Raw genomic sequence first — 22076 nt, forward strand, 5'->3', positions numbered from 1 at the left:
GAGTTTCCTTCTTGTATCCGTATTCCGTAACTATACTTAAAACGAAAAGTGCATAGAGTTAGATACAATCAGCCATGTGAATAGAGAATAAATATTATAAATATAAAGATATAAAATATGAGTATTATAACGTGAAGAGATAAAGACAAAGAGAGCTCTTCCTCGTTAATAGATAATGTTCGTTTGTAGATGTATTACAGTAGGTCCTAAGCGCAATCTGAAAAGCATATCCCTTAATACACGAAATTGCTACCATTGTTGTACATCTGAGAGCTTCGACAGAAATTATATGCTCGACGGGCTCGCAGGACAGTTTGTAACTAGCAGGAGTTTGTATCGTGAGAATGCACAAATCCCTCTTGCCCCTCTGGGTAACAACATGAGTGTTCTCATAGATTGTGTCGCATCGTTGACAAGGCGATGCCTTGTAATACTCATTGGGAATATCTTATAGAGATTATGAACTCCCGATATTGTCCCTAATATGATTTATAATTGATATAATCGATTAACTCTCATTAATCATATTATAGATTATAAAAAATTTATAAAATACAGCATGTTTCGCATAATTATGTAAAATATTAACAAACATGCTTCTCATGCTTAACGCTTAATAAATGCATTTGCGATATGCATAGTTCGTGCATAATTCGCGCGTAAAATGATGGAACGTCTTACTCCGTTTCCATGACGCATGAAGATCGTTACACTTTGCAAATTGTTACACTTAACACTTGCTACGTACGCTTACTTTTACGCGGTTGAGCGCATTGAGTTCTCTCTGCTCTATATTGCTTTCAATCATACGTTTCCACGCGGGACACATTTCTCTATGTCTCTCTCTCACTCCGTCTCTCTATCCGTGGAGACAATGTGCCCAAGATACCTTGAAGATCGGTCCCACGATCTGTCTGTGTATTCCCTTCGCGCTCAGGTAACCGTGCATAACCTCGCCTGCTGCTGTAGTCGCCCGAGTCGCTTCTCGCAACTCGCAACTCGCGTGAGTCACGTGCAAGTAGTATAGCAATAGCGCGCGCGCTACGCTCGGTCTGTCCGCCGCGTCCTTTTCCACTTTGGTCCAGCTTGTTTATTCAGCACGCCCAGACGGGTATAGAATTGCGCGTCACAGTCGCTGGCTTTACTTTCCAGTTTGATGCATTCTCTTTGCAAAACAACGAAGCTACGAACGGCAACTGTTTTCTACGGTGCTTGAGACTTGTGCCTGCTGAACGGCTTCTTCATCTTTTTCACGATCAACACCGACACACGGCATGAAAGTTAAAAATCGAGATATGTTTTTACTTTACTAACTCAAAGAGGAGTTGTATAAATTGTAATATTTTCTAATTTCTAAATTCGCATTTAATGTTTCATATTAAAAATTATTTTTAATTGGTATTTAGGTTACAAGACACCCCGGAAAATTTGAAAGGTTTCATCCGAAAAATTTGGATTTTGAGATCAAAAGATATCGCGATATTTAAAGACAAAAAAAACGCCATATTTCAAAATTAAAAAAAATGAAAAAATGTAATTTAAATATATACAATAAATATTTTCTTATATTTTCCTGAGATGGAATGTTATTCAGAAAATTATTCCACAATTTTATTATTTTCGATGCTTGCACCTCGGCTTGCACTTTGTATCGAATCTCTAAAGAGTAAGGCTAACGATAAATGTCCTGGAATTCATTACTAAAAGAATGCGATAGTTCTAGGAATAGCGGGCGGTATTAAAAGTTTCGGTGCGCTTGCCAGCCGGGAACTGGGGCTGAATCGGTTCATGGAACGTTGCTTAAGCGATTCCATCGATCCTCTTAATTAATTCCGCAAGAACAGTGAGTCGTATATCCGTGACATAAGTCCCTCGACCTTCTGGCACACTACTATGCAGCTCTCTCTTTCTCTCTTCTCTCTTTCGCGTGCGCGCGCGAGACACAATAGCACGAAAGACAAGGCAGCAACGGAGACTATCGCTCTTCTCTCACAGCATCCGCGCGAAACTCGCCGACACAACGAAGAAGAGCTTACCTTCCTGCCGTAATTGCTTCCATCTCGTCATTCTGCTTCGTGCCCCGTTGGTCTGGCTCTCCTAATTGTCTCTGTTTTTCCTCTCTGCACTTTCGAGAGAGCGAGAGAATATTAAATGCGCTCGGCGTGAGGTGTCCATCGTTCTCGTCCTGCGCGCCTTGTCGAGATCTCTCGAATTATTTTCGGTCGTCCTTATCATTAACGCGAGCGGCCGACACCGTAATCTTTCTTAACTACTGCGTATTTTATTAATTTAAAGTGTTCAAAATTGCCTGTTTATATTTCTTGAGAGTATTTCTTGTATCTCTCTTGATACTTGTAAATTTATTTTTTTTCTGAAATATCTCCTCTCTTAGTCCATTCAAATATTCAGACCTATTGTTTATATATAATCGAAATAGAACTAGATAATAGAATCATAATGTTGTTTATTAGTCATCATTTGTATTTACTGTTGCTGCTGTATTTGTCGTGTCGTACATTTCTTAACATTGTAAACATAAATGTACACTTTTAATTATTTGTTTTATTATATATTTTTTAGTTTGCAGCATAAATATTAATAATGTATAATAATTATGTTGTTATAAATTGATCTTTTTACGGTAAAATACAAAAGGGTTTAAAAAATTTTAAAATATTTTGTAAAAATTATACTTGCGTACATCTTACATATTTTCTAAATTAATTTATGTTTCTACAAAAAAATAAAATTAAATACAATAGGAAACATATTTGTGTTGCTCTTTGCATTATATTCATTCACAAAATATTCATTTAGTATAAATGCATGTAAATAAACATGATATGCAGTTTTATATATAGAACACGCGGCCAAAATAAAAAATATCAATGTAATAGTAGATGGGATTGTGTTCCAGTAATATGAAACAAGAGTTAATTACGAAATTTATGTAGGAGATTTATCGATACAAATATCGGCCACATCAAATACGATTATATAACACAATTAGTAAAATATATGAACGCAAATGTGAATCCGCATCGATAGAATACTCGCGTGTGATTATCGAAACGAGATTATGGCATTACGACTAGCATTACGTGCACACTTTCGCGTTAAATTATTCTTACAGCGATTATTTATTCAAAAGAGATTCTATTTTTGCTTTCAGTTTCCTGACTGAATTATACTTATAAATATATCCTTATTGTTGAAACGTCTCGCTCCGTCGTTTCTTTGATTTATGAGAAATGTTACGAGCAATATAGTTTTTATCAACCGCACAACTTTCTTATTAAATTAGCATAACGTTCTTTATGTCATTTTTTTACAATAAATTCACCGATGAGGAGAAAAACAAAGAGAGAAAGAGAGAGAGAGAGAGAGAGATCGGTGAATTTATTGTAAAAAAATGACATAAAGAACGTTATGGTTTTCAGTTTTTTTTTTTTTTGAAACACTTATTGTGTGTATTTGCGGAATTAAAACTCGGGTCTTTTTCGATTTTCTACCCTTTTGGCGCTTCTTTATCCCGGAGATATAATATCGAAAACTATCCACACGATAACATGTGCGGCTTTCGCAACTCGCTATCAAAAGTTACATCGCATATTTATCAAAACCATGTTTTGCTATGAGACGAAAAAGAACGTATCTAAATATAGGTAGATTTAAACAATTTAAATATCGTGCATCACAATAGAAAGTTTTTCTATGCTTTTTGCATCGAAAGCGACATTCCTGCATTCTCGAAAAGCATAAAGGACACTGGAAATGTTTTATTACAGCACATTCAAGTCGTTAGTTAAAAATGTGTTCAAATATAAACTGACACAGTTTTCTTTAAAGGGATTGCATCTCCGAAAGGTGAATTCCTGTTCGTGTTTTCGCTTTAACGCTCCACAGATCTCAGAAAGAAAAAGGAAAAGAAAAAGTAAAGATAGAGCTAGAAGCCAATATTGGCGGCCAGACGGGCGTATAGATATTAATCCGCCCCTTCTCTTTCCTTTCCTCAACGAGGGCGAGGCTCGATTGTGGTAACAGATTGTGGTAAACTTTATCAGCCTAGGGTTACTCGAAAGTGCGCTCGCGGTGTCGGTACGCGAGACTGCAATAACATTTACCACAAACTTTTACTACAGCTCAAATGTTCCTGCCCTACTACCCCCAAGCCAAGGTATTCACCGACGAGCGGGCACTACGTTCTAACAATTGCCACTGCAGCTACAATGGCACGCTTTACTGCCGCGCGGTGGTGTAACTTGATACAATAATGCGCGTTCCGCGTCGTTTACCTAGAAAGAGTTGACTTACGTGACGAGGAAGGCCATGGCTTCTGGCATCCCTAGATCGATATAAACGTATCATCTCAAGCGAGAATAAACTGCGCGCGTTCCATTTTGAACGCGTTTTTGATTAAACGGTGGAATATAATTTGGGTAAAAATAACATTCCTATATGTGGATTAATCAGATTAATTTTAAACGAAATTACTGCAGCTAAAAATAGCTTAATCTAAAAAACATCAAGATCTTTTACATATTTTTCTTAAAAAGAAAAGAAAAATGACTTGTGTCATTCTCTTAAAAATTCAATATTATTTTAGTTGTCTTATAATATCTGCACACATATGCAACGAGGGAAATTCCGATTTTATTTTACGAAATAGCATAAAGTGTTTCACAACACACTATTATTTTAACAACAAATTAGATTTGCTATAAAAAATATTTTTTTCAAATATTCTGTATCACAATCTGAAAATAATAAAATAACTTGTTCGCGAATTTAAAATAGGAACACACTGTGTACTAACTACATACATAGTGTGATAAAAATGTTAAATTTTTTAGCAACGTTTCTCGTTTAAAAAATATTTTAAAACACATTATTTTAATTATAACAAATGTTTTCCAGCGCATCTTTTTTCTACATTTAAAAAAAATTAAATCTAATATCCACTCTCCAGTTGTGATGAAAAAAAGGGGAATTAGCGACTGAAGAAACGTATTTTTTTCGATATTCGTCGTACATAAAATTATTTATTCTGAGAGCATTTAAGTTTTATATGGAAAGTTTGTACCATATCGCTCATATCAATCGCCTTTCTAAAAACGTAAGATTATTAACTTCTACTTGAGGTTTCCATGGACTGTAGTTTTATGAATCTTGTTGTTACATTATATACTTTTAGTCTACTAGCTTAATACTTTTCCATACAAAAAGCATCGTGGTTTACTTCTCCCTACATTATTCGCTAACGTATGATTTTCTACTCGTTCACAAGAGGGTTATTTGTAAATAACCTCTCACGCGATTTAATAACTTCTCTCACGCAAGTCGCATAGAATTTGTGGGATATAACGCAAAGAAATAAAGAAATGAAAATTTCACTAAGTCTACATTTTAATAAAATTGAATTCCAAATTGGAAAAATTTCTTTTGGTCTTGATGAAAATTAACAAATATATGTATTATTCATATTCATACATAAAATAATTAATAATTTTTTATATTAAGTAAGCGGAAAATATTACTTTCTTCCGAAATTTTTTTTGATATATTAAAGGGGTCTTTAATTCGTTCAGAATTTAAAATTCTTTGAATTCATCGAACGCGTCACTTTTATTGTCAGTCAAAAGCGTCGGAGCGATTTTTAGAAAACTGCCAGAAAATTTCATTGTGGCAATCTGTCGACCTGCAATAGGTAGAGCTATAGAATCATCGTGCACGGAAACATTCCGTCGGCGGGCTGCCATCAGCAGGGCTATATGAAACCCTGACGTGGCTGGCAGGGTTGTAATTGTCGCCCTTTGTCCGTCATACGAGCTTGCGGAACCGCTCGGCGGTGAACCGCAAGCTTTACCAACCCTGCTAGAACCACTGAGCCGTACAAGCATTATCGCATCAGGTGCTTAATCCTTGGTTTATCACCTGCGATGCCGACCCGCGCGCGAACAGTCTTCGTTTCCTTGTTGTTGCGAGTTTACTGCTGACGCATCGTATAACTAGGAATTGAATGAAACTGCATGGGGATGGATACTCGCAGATAACGGAGCCCAGTGATTCAGTTTTATACCCTTAATGCCATTGATCTTTTCCTTTTATCGCTTCCTCTTATATCGTGCAAAGAGTGTCACTAAACTATTTTTCGCTTCTCTTTTAGCTTTAGTTTTTGATCAATTTAACATTGACTTTTTATAAGATTTTTTTGTTACCTTCTAATATTTAATCTTTCTAATTAAGATTTAAGTTAAAATTTTATTAAAATTTATTCATTGTGGTAGTAATTGTGTGGTCCACGACACAAATTGCAAGACAGTGTCGTTTGTTGGTATCTGCTCGGCACAACCAGACGATAATGGATCGTATAAATACCGAGGTTACATATAATAAATTCCAACTACCTCTCGTAGTATTTCCCATAGGTAACACTTATTATTTTAGTCGGCGGCAAGATGCGGAAAATAGGGGTGAGTATCGATAAACTCGGTACGCTTCGCGGAATATATCCAGAATAACATAAATATCGCAGTAAAAGGCGTGGCCCAAATATTGCGAGCATTATGAAAAGCCATAAACCACTACCCTAAGGGCAGCCGCTGCACGGATCGATATCCGCGCCGCGACTTGCAGCGACTGCGGATCGTCGCAGGCGAATGTACCCCAGTAGCATGCATCGTTACGCGAGAAAACGATGGCTGTAAAAGATGCAACGTCGACGAAGCGATCACTCCAGGAATCGTTCCGTAAACGGCTGTCACTTGTTCTTTGCCGCAACGTGGTCGCACGATGGAATTAAATTCGTTACGTGACCACGTTGGAAATGACGATGTTGGGATACTTTGAATGACTGTCGAGTTGAAACAGTCAACCGCTATTGCGAGATCGCAAAGACAAGTGTCACTATCATCAGGTCTTGATCTTAAATACGGATATATTACGTTTTAGCTCGTGCTATTATTACGAATTAGTGCATCAAAGATTGCGGAAAATGAATAGCTCGTAATTGAGAAATTTATTGCGTTTATTAACGGATGAAGAACAAATTAAGTATGGAAGCATTCGATATATATGTATCTGAAAGAGCTGAGCGAATTGCGAAATTTCTTCGCATATCCGTCGAATGTGAAATCACCGAGTCGATATTTCGAAACTAATTCGGCGGAAAATGATCACGTCGCATTTTGTATTATTTTCAGAAAATATACGTCGCGTTGTCTTTTTGACATTGAGACGGATCTCGTGATAAAACTTCATTTACGATCGACGAAATTTTTTCATTTGGTTAAATATCAAAACAACTCTTTTTGTAAAAAGTCTACGGTCCGAAAAGCATTCGTGTTTTGTTGCGCTTATTAACTGATCTTTTATCAATGTTAGCGCGTTTATCGTTCCAACAGAATAAATTCGATGTATTTTCTCAAAGGCTGTGGCGTTGAAAGATCATAGGGGTTTTCTACAGTTAGCGTAGCGATTGACGATACACAGATCGGTGATTCGCAGTCTTTCGCGCTTTTGCATACGCGTGGCTATGATAACGTCAGGTAAAATCCGAAATGCTTCTATCCAAAAGCTTTGCCTAAGGTATCGACAGACATAAGCGTTCCGATCGGCACAAAATCCTGAATTCGATTAACAATCTCCGCAAATTGATTTTACTCTATCGGAAACAAGATAATATCGATGAAACCTGTCACTATTTCGATAATTCATTTACGATATTATATTTCTCATAGATATTATTTTATCTTTATTTTGTGTGTAATAATTGTTTAATAGCATATATTTTGATACATCATGATACATTTTTACATTTGATATCATGCGATTAATTACTGAATGCAGTATTTTTTATATTATATTTTATTAATATACCTCTGCATAGAGTGAGAAATTAACTTTTAATTAGTTATATTTAATTATAGCTATTATATCGGTATTTATTTTGTAATTATTTAAAATCGATAAAATGTGCGCCGTTATTCGTGATGAGCAATGCGGATGAATATCATCACTTTTTTTTCGTAAAAATTTGCGTAAATTATATACAAAGAAAGTAATGTGTACTCACTTGTTTCCGGAATTCTGGGATCATGAGTGACTAGAAGTTGGGCCGCAAGTGAGGTCTGATGACCGGAAGTACTCTCAGCCACGCATTCGTATCTGCCACTGTCCTCAGACTTCGCGGAGGATATCACGACTTTCGATCTCCGCCTGTAAATTTTAAAAATTATCTATTTAAATACAGGAATATTGTAATGTTTCATGCTAAATTTCTATTTATGAATAATCGTAAACTTCAAGCTGCAGCTAAATATTAAAGATATATTAGGTATTGTTAAATTTTTATCGTTATTAATAATTGTTGCGCAGGGTTATGTAATGACTTCCGCCAGGTATTGTGGTTAAGATACGTGTAATTATAAGTCTTGAATACAATAGGCAGTGTGTCTGTTGGAAAAGGTAATGCAACGAAAAGAAACTTTATACACACTGCAACGTAACGAACGAACGACAAGACAGGTAGAGTACATAGATAGTGAGAGTATATAGTGAAACGCAGTAAGCGCTCACGCAACGGAACTTTAATTTTCCCTAGCATGCGTGGCGTGTCTGTGCGAACATAGAGGCGCTTCAAGGCGCTAGAGCGCCATATTCAACAATAATGTCACAGATAACGTAGAGACTAAATAATCATTATGTTCAAGAGATTAAAAAAAGAAGCTGTAATAAACGGCGCACGATCGTATCTCCGTACAGTTATTTAATTACGAACATATACAACTTCGAATCATTGCACTGGCCCAGATTCAATCGGCCAGTCGGAACAAAATTCGGACTTTAATTATTATGTTCGTGAATCTGTACACGCGCGTTCATCAATCGATTTTCCTTAACCGATTTTCATTTCGTCAATCGCTCGACGCATGGCAATCCCGGAATTAACCGTCGCGGGCGGTTCGCATTACATCGAATTTACTGACGCGTCGATAACGGAATTAAATAGTCGATTTGCCAGAACGGAACCGTTGACGCGTGCCGCGGTAATGGTTCAATAAGCTCGGTCGGCGAACTGCGAATCGGAAATTCGCTTCGTTATTAGCCGCGACGAGTGTTTCGGCGCCTCGATCTCGCCATTACGCCAGCCAAACGGTCGAATGTGGGTTATTTGTGATTTCAGCAAACTATTGAATTTTCTGTCTTTGCATTATCATCCCATCAATCGCAGAAACTGCGGTTATTATCGCGTTATAAGATTTCATCGAGCGCCAATGATACTACGCTATCCAAATCGCGTTTCTAAGTTGCACTTCAATTACTGCGATGATTGCTCGAATGCCAAAAACTTCATGATTACGCGATCGGAAATTACATCGAGAGAGGCCACCAGAGTTCGTAGGTAGCACGCTAACGAAATTAAACGGAGTCGCATGATCGCAATGTAATTTTCATCGAACATGAGAGTGGACGTGAGAGAGAAGAATTAATCCGTAACTGTACTAACTGTACAGAGGACTTTGAAAAACTCTCAGTTAACCAATAATTGCGTGCTATATCGCTATTATATATGTCGTTTAGATCGAAAGTACGTAATTCTGAAGAGTATAAGAGCTATTTTGATAAAATGGGATCCTTTCAACGTTTTACTAACATTTCAAAGAATTTGTTCTATTATAAGGAAAGAAGTTTGCGGAGAAAAATATAACAATTTAACAAATAAATACTTGGTAAGTATATTAATTCATCCAATATAAAATTTAAAAGAAAATCGTAAGAGACAGATGGTTTAGAACAATAAAAACGACCGATGAAAGAAACTATTATTCCATTGTAGTGATCACCCAGCTTTCAGCAATATTTTGTAATTTAGTAATTATTCTCGTTAAACTATCTTAATTGACGAATAATTGTTTGTGACGTCAAGTCACTTTCATAGATTTTATCTGTCTGATGTTCTACATCGAAGAACGCGTCATCAATATATATCTGCGATTTGGACTAGTATTGACCTGTAAATAGTGTAAATGACCGAATATCAGCGAACATTGAGACACTTTTATTTTTTCAGAAACGATGTTTCTTTCTTCTCATTCATCGTTTATAACGATCAATTAACTCATCGCCTGTTTCGTATACGGTTGATATTCAAGTTCTTACGACTTCATCGATTTCCCTAATGGGTACGCAACATCCCGTAGCTTTATCCACACGCGCCAAATGGTGCGTTAACTCGTTTCACGGTTAGGTCGAGTTTATCAGCGTCGAATAATGGAATTAGACGACCTATTTGTCGAGGAGGAAGGCAGATGGAGGAGGAAGAGGCAGTAGGTAGTCGTAGATTCGCTCCATATCGTCACGTTTGAGTAACTTTGGTTACCGGGGTACCGTAGAAGAAGGGGAGGGGGAGGGGAATTAACTTATTATTATCTTCGCCGGGATTTCGAAATCCTCCGAACGGAGTTGCTCTCCGAGCCGAATGGCTGCCGCTCAAAGAGATTCCATAAAGTTCGGGTGGGCAGGAAGTTCTCTTCCTCTCCCCGGGGAAAATCGGGAACTCGAATATCCACGCCGCAGTAGAGAGCAAAGCGAAATTTCTCTGGACTCTTTCTAGCCGGGGTAAACTCGTTTTTCCGTACGAGAGAGCCCGCGCGATCTCCACCTGCGAAAGTCCCATATTTTCGAACGTGCGAGGAGAACAAATTTAATAAGTTCAAGTGCGCACGTACCCCGAAATTCAGCCGACGAGATCGACGAAAGTAATTCTAACGGTCAAAGTCGATTCACGCTTTATTTCTGATTCATGTACTTCATGCGAGGTATTAAAATCGATATAATATTGGTGAATTCAATTTTTTCGATGCCATCGCGGCATAAAAAATACGTCAATCTCACCTATTTTACCACAAATAAGCGTAAAAATGGTTTTTCAATTTCAAATTTACTGGAATAATTTTTACTTTTCATATATTTTTGCAGACACATTATACAATTTTTTGTGCGCTACTGATACTTTTAACTGACACAGCAAAAAAATCACTTACTCTAAAATTGCAATCAAAATACGTTAACTAAAATAAAAATTACTTACAGTCAATCCTGATTTTTATATTTTCTGCAGTTGACTAGATTAAGGACAGATATTTGAAATAAATTAAAAGAGCCGTAAGTTTTTCTGAGTATATTTAGATCAGTCTGCTGTATGTACCACCTTTCGACTCTTGATTTCTTCTCGAGTCGATTTTTAGTTTTAGAAAATATAAAAACCGAGGTTTAATCTTGTTTATTAATTTCACTCATCAATTTCTCATGATTTTTATTTTATAATATTAGATCAATATCTTTGATTCAGTTTTGGATGTATCATAATAATATTATAGGTAATGAAATATAATTAAATGCGTGTTGAAAATTGTAACAAAATGTTAAAAATGGTTATAGAGATTTCTTAAATTTTACAATATTTTTAATTATATAGTATCTTATAATTTTCGGCGTATATCTTACTGGGTTGTTTCACGAATTTCGAGAATTCGACAGAAATCCTCAATTGTTTTTTGGAAAATACGAAATTTTTGGAATAATTGCGATGCCTTTATATTTCTATCAAGACGTGGTAAGGAAGAAGTTATTGTCTGTCTCAAGGAGCAGTGATTTCTTGTTGAAAATACTACAGCAGTGCGCCACGGAAGGCGTGTTGCGATGCCAGAAATCTTTGCTAAACAGATTTCATTTCATTTACATATCTCTGTATTCCTTGCCGGACCTGAGGAAGATCTCCGACTGCCGTTTTATCTTCCGTCGCCATTGCTCAGCGTATCAACGTCAAAAGGTCGTAGAAAAGGGAGATTCGCGAAATACGCTACGCGTTATAATTAAACGCTTGCATTTTTTACCTGGTTCTACTTGACACCGACTAACGAGTTTCTGCTGGTCATAGCAGAATGAGTCGCGAGCTATTAACTATAGTCGTGAATGAATAGATTGTGTGATAAAAACGTCATATATTCTGACTGCGCTTTGCGAAAATTTTTCATATATATAGTTATCATACATGATATTTTGAATATTGTACATGTAAAACGTTAGAAAAAAGAACAGTACATTAAAAAAGAATTCTGTACATACATATATATAGCGCGGTGAAAATTTTTCGAAAAATAAGTAACATAAATTTTAAATAAATATAAACGCATAAAATATAAATACGAATAAAATAGAAAGTTTCCGAGCATTGACGAAAGTTTTATGTAATTTATCCACTGTAAAAAAATTCTGTAAAATTACAACTATTATAGTGGGTAATTTTGAGACCCACTATAATAGTTGTAATTTTACAAAATTACAGTACGGAAGGAAAAAGTAATTTTGTATTACAATTACACAAATTAAGAATGTGTGGAAATTTACACCTATTATAGTGGGTCTCAAATTACCCACTATAATAGTTGTAAATTTTACACAAATTTTTTACAGTGCTCATACATGTCAATCGTAAACATTAATTACGTAATGTTTGATCATATAGTCAGTAGTCAGATTATGTGGTGTTTCTTTCAGCGTACGATGAAATAAAATCCGTTTGCAACGCAACTATGAATTGCATGGAAAATCACGGGTGGTCGATGGTTGTATTATGCGAGAGAGAGAAGTAAACAGGAGGGAGTCTCTAACCGCGATCTTTATAAAGGAACGCCATTGTGAGATTAATTGTGATGCAAACGTGAATAGAAAGAGAGCGGAAAGAAACGTTCGAATTGTCCTGAATCTTTTTTTGGCGGGTGCAGCAACAGCTGCAATTCGTAAAATGAGCCGAATGCAATGCATATACGCGACCGTGCAAATATTGTAATGGCATAATTGGCACGACGCAACTTTGCAGATGTGGTATGCTATCGTTACGTCGATTATTCGACTCGATTCGGGACACGCGGCGCCTGTCATTTCGAATTGCTCTTCGGACGATTACTGCATCATCGTCCGCAACGCAGTCGACACATGCTGACCGTCCTTATACTCGTATCCACCGTGTTCGTGCAATTCAGATCGCAGTTAAAACGCCGATTGAAGTAACAATCGCAATTTAATCGAACGTTATTTGCTCGGATCGCGACAATGTCACGCTCATCTGAATTTTAATTTCATTCGACGTTTTTGCCGTACATACATTTTACATAATATAAATACAGGATATTTCTTGTAATAATATGGAGAATTTATATTTAATAATGCGTTATCGCATTGTCCTATAATATGCAAAGTTCGTAATATCTACTAATCGCATAATCGATAAAAATTACAGTATAAAAACATGAAATACAAAAACTTAGAAACTCTTACAGATTTTCATTTATCATCAACAGAGTTTTCGATTGTTTGTAATATATATAACTAGCTTAGTTTATAATATGTAAAACTATATTTATAATATACATAACTGGATCAATTTATTTCAGTTCATACTCTGTTGCTATTTAATTCTGATAGTTAGCTCTCGATTAGAACCATCCCAAGTATTCCACGAGGATAGCTTCGTAAAGAGCACTTCGTGAACATGTCCGTTCCATCCCCTTTAAGCAATTTCACATGCGCGCGTTTACGAGATACACACGTTCGCGAACAGGAGAGTTAGCGCGAAAAGGTTGAATGCATAAGGAAGATAGCGCACTAGCTGATGGTATACGAGAGAATTACGAAAAAAATGTCACGGTGTGTGTGTGTGTGTGTGTGTGTGTGTGTGAGAGAGAGAGAGAGAGAGAGAGCACGAGCCATCGTGCGACTGACAGAAAAAGAAACAGATAGGGAGGGAGAGAAAGAGAGCGAAAGCAAGGTTTCTAATTCGGTGCCGCGGCAAAGATCGACACTCTGTCTAGACTTTAACAGCACTCTCCGCTCAACTGCCTTGTATATCTTGCCGTTTGGGAGGAGAGAAGAGCCCAGAAAGTTCGAAAAAGCAGGGTAAAGATTGGGCGGGGGAGGGGGAGGGGAGAAATACGAAGAGAAGGAGAATGAGAAGGAGGGCCTCGACAGAAGAAGTAAGGCAACGAGGCGAATGTAGCAGAGGGAAGAAGAACGAAACTGTGAGAGAGTATTAGATTTCTATTTATACATGTACCGTACACTTCGTTCATGGCTCGCCCGCCGCTCTTCGCGCTCTCCTTTCATCTCGTTACGTCTCTGCGGCTAGTTACCGTGCGCCTCGCCTCGCCTCGCCTCGCTCTTCTCCCGCCTTCCTTTGACGGCATACATAGTCGATCCATTTTCTAACGACGCCAGGCAGATCGCCAAGGTATCCCCCTGCCGCGTCAGTACGCGTCGCATCGCTTCAAGCGAGCTCGGATACGCTAAGTCCCGACGCACGAATTGGACTCCCGAAGTTACCGAAAGATCGACTGCCATTAGAGTAAAAGGGTGAAAGATGATCGACTTATCCGCGATCTTTTCCCCTTCGGAGATGCGCTGCGGTTGGGGCTTTCATCGTTATGACGAGGATCCGTGATTTTCAATGAAATACCACGAGAGAAAGAGAGAGAGAGAGAGAGCGATCTCCGTCGTCCCGTTCCCCATCCGTATACCCCGCACGTGTAGTCAACTCGTTTAAATCTCTTCGGGTTATTCCGAGGCTGCGTTCCTGAAGCGTTGGAAAGAGATCGCGCTCGAGTGTCTATTACCGTTTCTCTCGAGAAACACGGATCACATGTGCGGAGAGATCGATCCTATAAGCACTCGCATCCACATTCTCGGCTAACTTCCTGAGAATAGTTAATTTATTATTCTTCCTTTCTCGGCTATTTGGGACATTGAGAAAGGCTAATTATCAAGTTAATTTAGAAGTTTAATCAATTGTTTATTTTCAGGAAAAATTTTAAGATTTGTTTGAAAGTATTGCTTTACCGTACCTTCACGTTTACATTGTTGAAATATGTTGCATGTATTGATTATTGTTGAACAGGTTTTGAAAACGTATCGTACTCGTAAATACAAAAACAGGTAAAGGAATATTAATTTTCAATAGAATTGTAAACCGTAACGGGCAGTGGTGAACGTTTGATATTTTGTCTATACCGACTGTGTACAACATGCTATAGTAAACGCGGTAATTAAATCTCAATTGCAATTTCCCTTGTTTATCGTATAAATATTTGTTGCAGTTTTGCAGTGTGTACGAAATACGCTGACAATGAGAGGGAAAAAGACAAAGAGAGTAATGAATTCAAATTTGCGAAACTTGTCGGGATCTCTCGTTTAACGATTAAAATTCATCTCGCATAATTGCCTATTATCCGGAAAATAATTAGTCACGTAGTTTCATAAGCGCGCGTCGTTTGTTTTTAATTAAATCCCATGGGAGAGTGGCGCAACGACTTTCGGCTCACGCAGCCCTGAGTCGTTCAAATCTCTTCAGGCTATTCCGAGTTTCCGTTTGCCGAATCGCGCAAGTTACGGAAGTCTCTTCGTCAGAGATCAAACGCAGGCTATATCGCTCCCGGATATGCGGCGATGAGCGAGAGTGTACGAAGTTATCGGCTGGAAGTTGTCGAAAGTTACGCGGAGCTTTAGAGACGCCACTCGGATTTAAGCATTTAAAGCGTCAAAAAGTAAAGGATATATTTCTACCGATGATGGAAGAATCGATGGCTTTTTCCGAATTAAAGTGAGATCATGTGATGTTATTTTAATTCGATCGATTAATTAATCAAAATTTCACAATAATAAGCTATTATGAAATTATGAATTATGATATTGTTAATGATTCAATACAAGCAATCTGACGCTTGCAATAGTATCTATTATTAGTGTTTACGTACTTTTAATATACAAAATTGGTAATAGGCATATTTAATAAACAAACCATGTTTTCCGACCCGAAAATTGAAGCGACAAGAACACATATGTAAAATACATATAAAATAGCAATTTAGAAACGCAGGGAGAGTTTCAGGTTATACATATTTCGATGTTCTGAAGAGTTTCATCGGTAGTGGTAGTAGGATTAGACAGTAACTTCAAAGCTTAGATGGTATTAAGTCTTAAGAATGGATTCTGTGATGATCCTAAGTGAATGCACTTCGCGAACTTCGCGAACTGCATGATAATAACTCGCGCGATAAGAAAATGTGAATCGATTATTATATGATTAAATTGTATAATTAGAGGTTCTCTCGTACTAAATTATTTCTTGAGTTAGTATTTTAACCTAAATAATTCTTGCAAGATTATCGTCACAAAGTAGACATATGTCTGTTTCAAAGAAACTCGATATACAGTCATTTTCATGAAGATTATTGCGTGCTTGTCATTAAAATCATAGGAAAGATAGCTTCTCATGACGTGATGAATGCATTATATCAGATTGTAAGAAGAATGGATTTTTTTCAATACAGACTTTATATAAAACCGAACGTTTGTAATTTCGTCTCTCATTCAAGATGCAACATTCAAGATGAACATTTCGCGGAATTTCGTTTGTCGTAATAAACACGTAGTTAGAAACGAGTAATAATTACGTCTGCTCCGTCGTAATTCCTGGCGTACGAGTATAAAATAAGCACACAATTCTCGTATATAAAACATAAGTTAATAACTTATAATATTAAGTTCTTCATTATCTGCCCTCTTTTTTCCGACAACACTGTCCTTTTCCTCGGTTCGCTCGGATTCTCGTGAGATGGAAGCTGAGCAGAAGAAAAGGGTATAGGAAGGAAGGAAGGAAGGAAGGAAGGAAGGAAGGAAGAAAGGAAGTGGAGGCAGAGGGTGTTCGAAAAAACGAGGGTGGCAAAAAAAGGAGGAAAATAAAGCGTCGAGCCGCCGGACATTTCGCCGCGAATTGCGGTCGCCGTTCGCGCGCCCCTTTCCAACAGCGACGCCGGCGTCGCGACGCGAGCATTACGCTTAATTTGCCTTCTGCGTTCTCCGCCGTTTGCCCCCTGTCTCTTTTTGTCGTCGCTGCCGGGAGATATGCTGCAGCGGCGGCGGCAGTTTAAATGGAGTCGAGGTGAAGCTACGAGGGGAAAAGATTGCGAAGTCGAGATTGGATTTTGACTGAGCGGGAAGCATTATTTGAAAAATGGAAATTAGAAAATCCTCAAATATTATTTGATAAATATCTAAATAAAAATTGTGATAATGAGCTAATGTGCTAATAAGCTAATAAATATCCATTCTTTATATTAAATCTCGTATATATACAAATTGTTATCAAGCATTCGCATCGTTTAAAAAACGTTAAAAAACTGTACAGTATTAGTCAAAATGAACAATATATTTTCTGCACGCTTTTATCCTTTCATAACCATCCATCAATGGTAATTCTGCGACAGGCTTGGTCGATAATCCCCGCGACTTTCACCGATGCTTTTAAGTCGTCAGGACAGAGTAGAAACGTATCGCTTGTCGTTGGATACATCGATGTACCTTGTAGTACAGGCAGAAGTTTCTCATTCACGGGCTTTCGTGACGGCTCGATGGTCGCGCCAAATGCCGCGGAATGTTGCAATTCGATTGACCGGCCGGGGAAATGGATTCCTAATGGTGGACGTCACTGCGAACGGCGCGGCAGAACTATCAGTCTTGTAATGGAAACGGCATGTCGTTGAAACCGGCAGCAACCGGAGAAAGGAAGATACATTCACAAAGGCAGAAAGTGCCGGACGAAGGCAGAGAAAGGAAGTGGGGAGGGAATATCGAATAAGAAAAAGAGAGAGAAGGAAAGAAAAAGAGAGGGGAGAGAATCTTCCTACCTATCCTCTCCTCGACTCTCTAAGTCTGTTTTTCTTCCATCCTGTAGAAGTAGTTAATGGTTTTCTTTTGGGCGACTTGCCTCGCTGTGTTAATGCTTCTGCCGATTGAATAGAATCTCTCTCTCTTTCTCTCTCTCTCTCTCTCTTTCTTTGCTGTTCCCTCTGTCATTTCACGGCAGTGGCTCCTCGTCTTTCGTATGCTCGTTCTTTTTCCATCTGCGCATCGACGTCCTCACCGTGCGAAGGCATCCTTCTATCTGTTCCGTCTGCCAACGTCCCCCCGATCGCCCCGAGAGCGATTGTATCGATAAGTGGAAATCGTTTTCAATGCGGTAGAAAGCGTCTAAGAATTCCATACACATGGAGTGCGTCAAGAGTCGCGTACGTTCTCTTAGCCATACATGTAGCAGAGATTGAAAGAAAAATCGATTTTTCCCCACATGGCGTTTAAGTAGAACCATAGTTTAACTGATTCCATTTGCCTCTTCCAGAACAAAAATAAAAAATAAAAAATGTAATTTTGTTTAATCAATCTAAATCAATCTGGTTAATCTACTTAGACAGTTGTTTCTTTCACCAAAACACGAGCTATTACATTATGAGTTATTGAGAATTTTATTTTTCGAAATTAAAAATATTTTTCACAAATTAACTTTTAGATGTAAAAACATATAACGAATTCTTCATTTGATTCCAAGTGAGTTTTGCTTTAACAAAACATTGCAATTCGTGAGTTAATTGCAAACATATTGAAAACCGAATGTTGCAACGTTGTGAGAATAGTGACGACAAATCAGGAACACACGTGATTTTTAATAGATTCTGTATACATGTCGATGAAACATATAGTTAACGAGAACGTTCCGATTTTGCGTGCACTCGGTGTAATTTAATGAATTTGTCTGATGGCAACAATTTTCTTTCATTTCATGAACGGCTTGAAATAATGGCCGACCACTCGTCTACCTTTATCACTTGTTCTGCTAGTTGATGATATTGAGCATTAATGCATTCGCATTCTGACTTGGGCATTTGCCGCGTTTGCTGTATTATTTATAATTAATTTGCCAAATTGAATTTGCACGGTTGTTGGATAATTGTTATTTATATATAAATATTCCTGATTTCAATTGACATTTAATTATAAAGTTTCACAAAGATGAACATGGAACTTAAAAATTAATGAAATAAATGCAAATCGTTTTATAATATCGCGCAAATTATATTCATTTATATTACATTATAAAAATGAAATTTAATTCCGTTACCGGGCCTGAAATTTCTTTTAAAATTTTATTTCATTATTACAATTTATTAAAAATTTATCCCTATTAACATTTAAAAAATTAATACGACCAAGTCTGTTTCGAATGCGTAAAGTATCATATCCATAAAGCTATTTTTCAATTGGGAAAAAATTTAAATTTATGAAAGTACATTATTTTTATAAAATTTTTGTTTCTCGTATACGAATTTTTTTTATGTTAAATTTTCGCTTCATAACCACATTATTTGTAGATCCCGAAAGCTTTTCGTATCGAGTCGCTAGTCGCTGACTCACTCTGTCATTTGAGATATCATCGTCGTCTCGATTACGGATCAGTTACGTTAGTGAAATACGAATAACTACGGCTAGACAACATGACGCTTCTTAACAGCCTCCGACGCGACGCCGGGCACGATTTCTAATTTTAGTTGCGACAGAATCCAGGGCCGTGTCTCTTCCCTTGCGCAAAGGTGCACTCTCCTCTCCTGTCGTAATCTATCTTTCTTTCGTAATGGATCTGATCAATGTTTAAAAATCTGTACAATATAACCATTCGAAAAGTCTTAAAACAAGGCACAAAAGTGCATTAAAGGGAATAGGAAAGAATATCCGTCGAAATCTATATTTTATTCTCGCTAAGTGCAGCAGTGAATCGCTAAATCTAATTTTCATCTCTTTTGAGCAGACTAGCAGAGTTTAGGATATAGAATAATATAATCATTTCTATTAAAACAACTTATTATATAATATTATTAGTTTTTATAAATAATATTAATATATTTTAATATAGATATAACAAAGATTTTCTGATCTATATTTTTATCGACACGCTTGATAATCACTGTGGACATATATTTTTGGCACTTATTGTCAGACGAAATCGAGAGGCACCAGAAAATACATTTCTCTTTTGTCTGTCAAGCAAGAAATCTGATCCGCGTGAGTCAACTTATGTATGTATTAATAGCTCTTAAATTTCATATTGAGTATCGAGCTGAGAAAAATTGCGGCTTAAAAAGAGAACGATTATCTTGAGAAATAGATTTTTAAAGCGTGATAAATAGGAATTATAGGATTTTTTGGTACGTTTTTGTATTCTGGAAAAAAAAAGCTGTATAATATTCTTGTATGACATATTGATTAACAAGACAGCGACACGCGTTTACTTGAAATTAATTTTCTCAAACTCGATAAACATGTCAGCGATACTAAATTTAATGTCCATATTTGGAGAGTAAAGTTTATCTTCGTTTTGACTGGAAAAATATTTATGGAAATTACTCTGTCATTACTTTTTAAAAATTTTTTGTTGCGAGAGTTGTGAAATTGTATGATTTTAATAAGTTAATATGAAAAAGAATAAGATTATACATCGCCAAAATCTTTGCAGCGATTTAATCTTATTTTTTGAAATTTATTAAAATTATAAGACTTGATTAATCAAAATTATACAATTTTATTCTTTTCTTGAATTAAAATTTAAATATTTAAATAATAATAAATTAATTAACAAGCTACAAATAGTTTTCAATCCAAGGTGAAGATAAATCTTTTCAAATAATAGATTTAACAAAGTGATTTAATAAAGTGATTCACATTAATTGTTCAATTCGTCATTAAAGAAAAGGACTAAATAATTTGCGCGTAACAGCTAAAATTTACAGTAACATATTATTTACTATACATTTATATACATATCAACCGAACGGAAACGAATTCCTTCGTTAATTAAAATTCTATTTAAACGCTCTTTCCGCCGAATGTAATTAATCGTTATTTTAGGCGACGCTAACGAGTCCACAAAACGAAGCGCAAAATATGCAACAGCTCGTGTATCAAAATCAATTTAAAATACAAGAAACGGAATATTCGGCGTATAGCTATTTCGTATATTATGTTATACATACATGTACCCATGTTTTGTAGTTTGAAATATTTTGTACAAAGCGAGTCTAACCGACGCGTGACGTAACGGCCTTGATGACACTTGTTTTGATAGCAGCGCGCTACGGCGTACATAAGGCCGCCGCGCGCCGCGCCCCGCGTTATCATTCGCAAAGCGACTTCGAGAAATGCGATTATTCCTTACGAAGGCTGTTCGCGGTTACGAACTGGTACGATTAACGATTCTTGTGTTAGGACAAATAACTATCTATCGTGATTTTTAAGAGGATTTATTTTATTTTATAACGATGGCGAATTGGTACTTACTCGAAGCTCGTTGTTTCTTTTCCATATGGGATCTCATATTTACGCAGGATCGCCGTATTATCATTCGCGAAGTATGACTCGAGCGGGCAAGTAACGGCACGAACTGCTCCGTATTTTCTTCGCATTTTCTTTCGAAAATATGTACGTCGCGAGTAAGAAAAAGATAGATTCCGAGCAGTGTCGCGATGCGTTTAAGTTTTAGTAAAGATATTTACAGTCGTAAGTAATCCTGTATTTCCATATTTGTCGGCCGCGTAATATAAATCCAACGTTTTAATATCGGTGATGTTAAAATTTTCTGTATGTCAAGATTTATTCGTTCCGAGATGCTACGCGTTTCAAGATTCCGTAACACAATTTCGGAGATCGTAATTTCGTACCTTTCTATAATTTATCCATCATAATACATAACGATAATGTGCGTGTCGAGTTCCGCGTAAAATGTCGCACGAATAATTGTATTTCGATAATTGGTGGGCGCGTGTGAATGTAATTAACCGTTTTCAGGAGTGCGTTGTGTGAGTGTAACAAAGGAATCTGAGAGGAGGAGGAGGTCTAGGAGGCATCGGGCAACGGCGGAGCAACCACAGAGTGAGTATAAAAAATCTGTTATCTTTCATATATAATTTCTTATTCGCGGGATTGACTTTTTATCGCTTTTGCGTGAAACAATTCTCTAAAATAATTAATGACTCAAGGCGTTTTGCTATAATTTATATAAATTTTTATGTTACAGTTCAACATAGTTTGTCTTGCAACTCCGCTGCTGCGCATCGAATCGGTGAGTGACTAATTACCTTTTATTCTAATTTGAGATAATAGATCTGTGAAAATTGGATTCGATATGCGAAAAATAT

The 22076-nt window shown here is 36.9% G+C and overlaps 1 protein-coding gene across 3 annotated transcripts in view; it reads right to left on the reverse strand.

Moving 5' to 3' along the window:
* The window catches only part of LOC112455029 (protein vein), a 318859-nt gene that overhangs the window by 85693 nt on the left and 211090 nt on the right, over window positions 1-22076 (reverse strand). For all 3 annotated transcript variants that reach the window (XM_025016714.1, XM_025016713.1, XM_025016712.1), the window contains exon 3: window positions 8075-8217. In XM_025016714.1, coding sequence (XP_024872482.1) covers window positions 8075-8217 — 143 coding nt within the window. The remainder of the gene's footprint in view (window positions 1-8074; window positions 8218-22076) is intronic.

The sequence above is a fragment of the Temnothorax curvispinosus genome, unplaced genomic scaffold, assembly GCF_003070985.1.
Source record: "Temnothorax curvispinosus isolate PA1 unplaced genomic scaffold, ASM307098v1 QBEX01005665.1, whole genome shotgun sequence".
NCBI lineage: Eukaryota > Metazoa > Arthropoda > Insecta > Hymenoptera > Formicidae > Temnothorax > Temnothorax curvispinosus.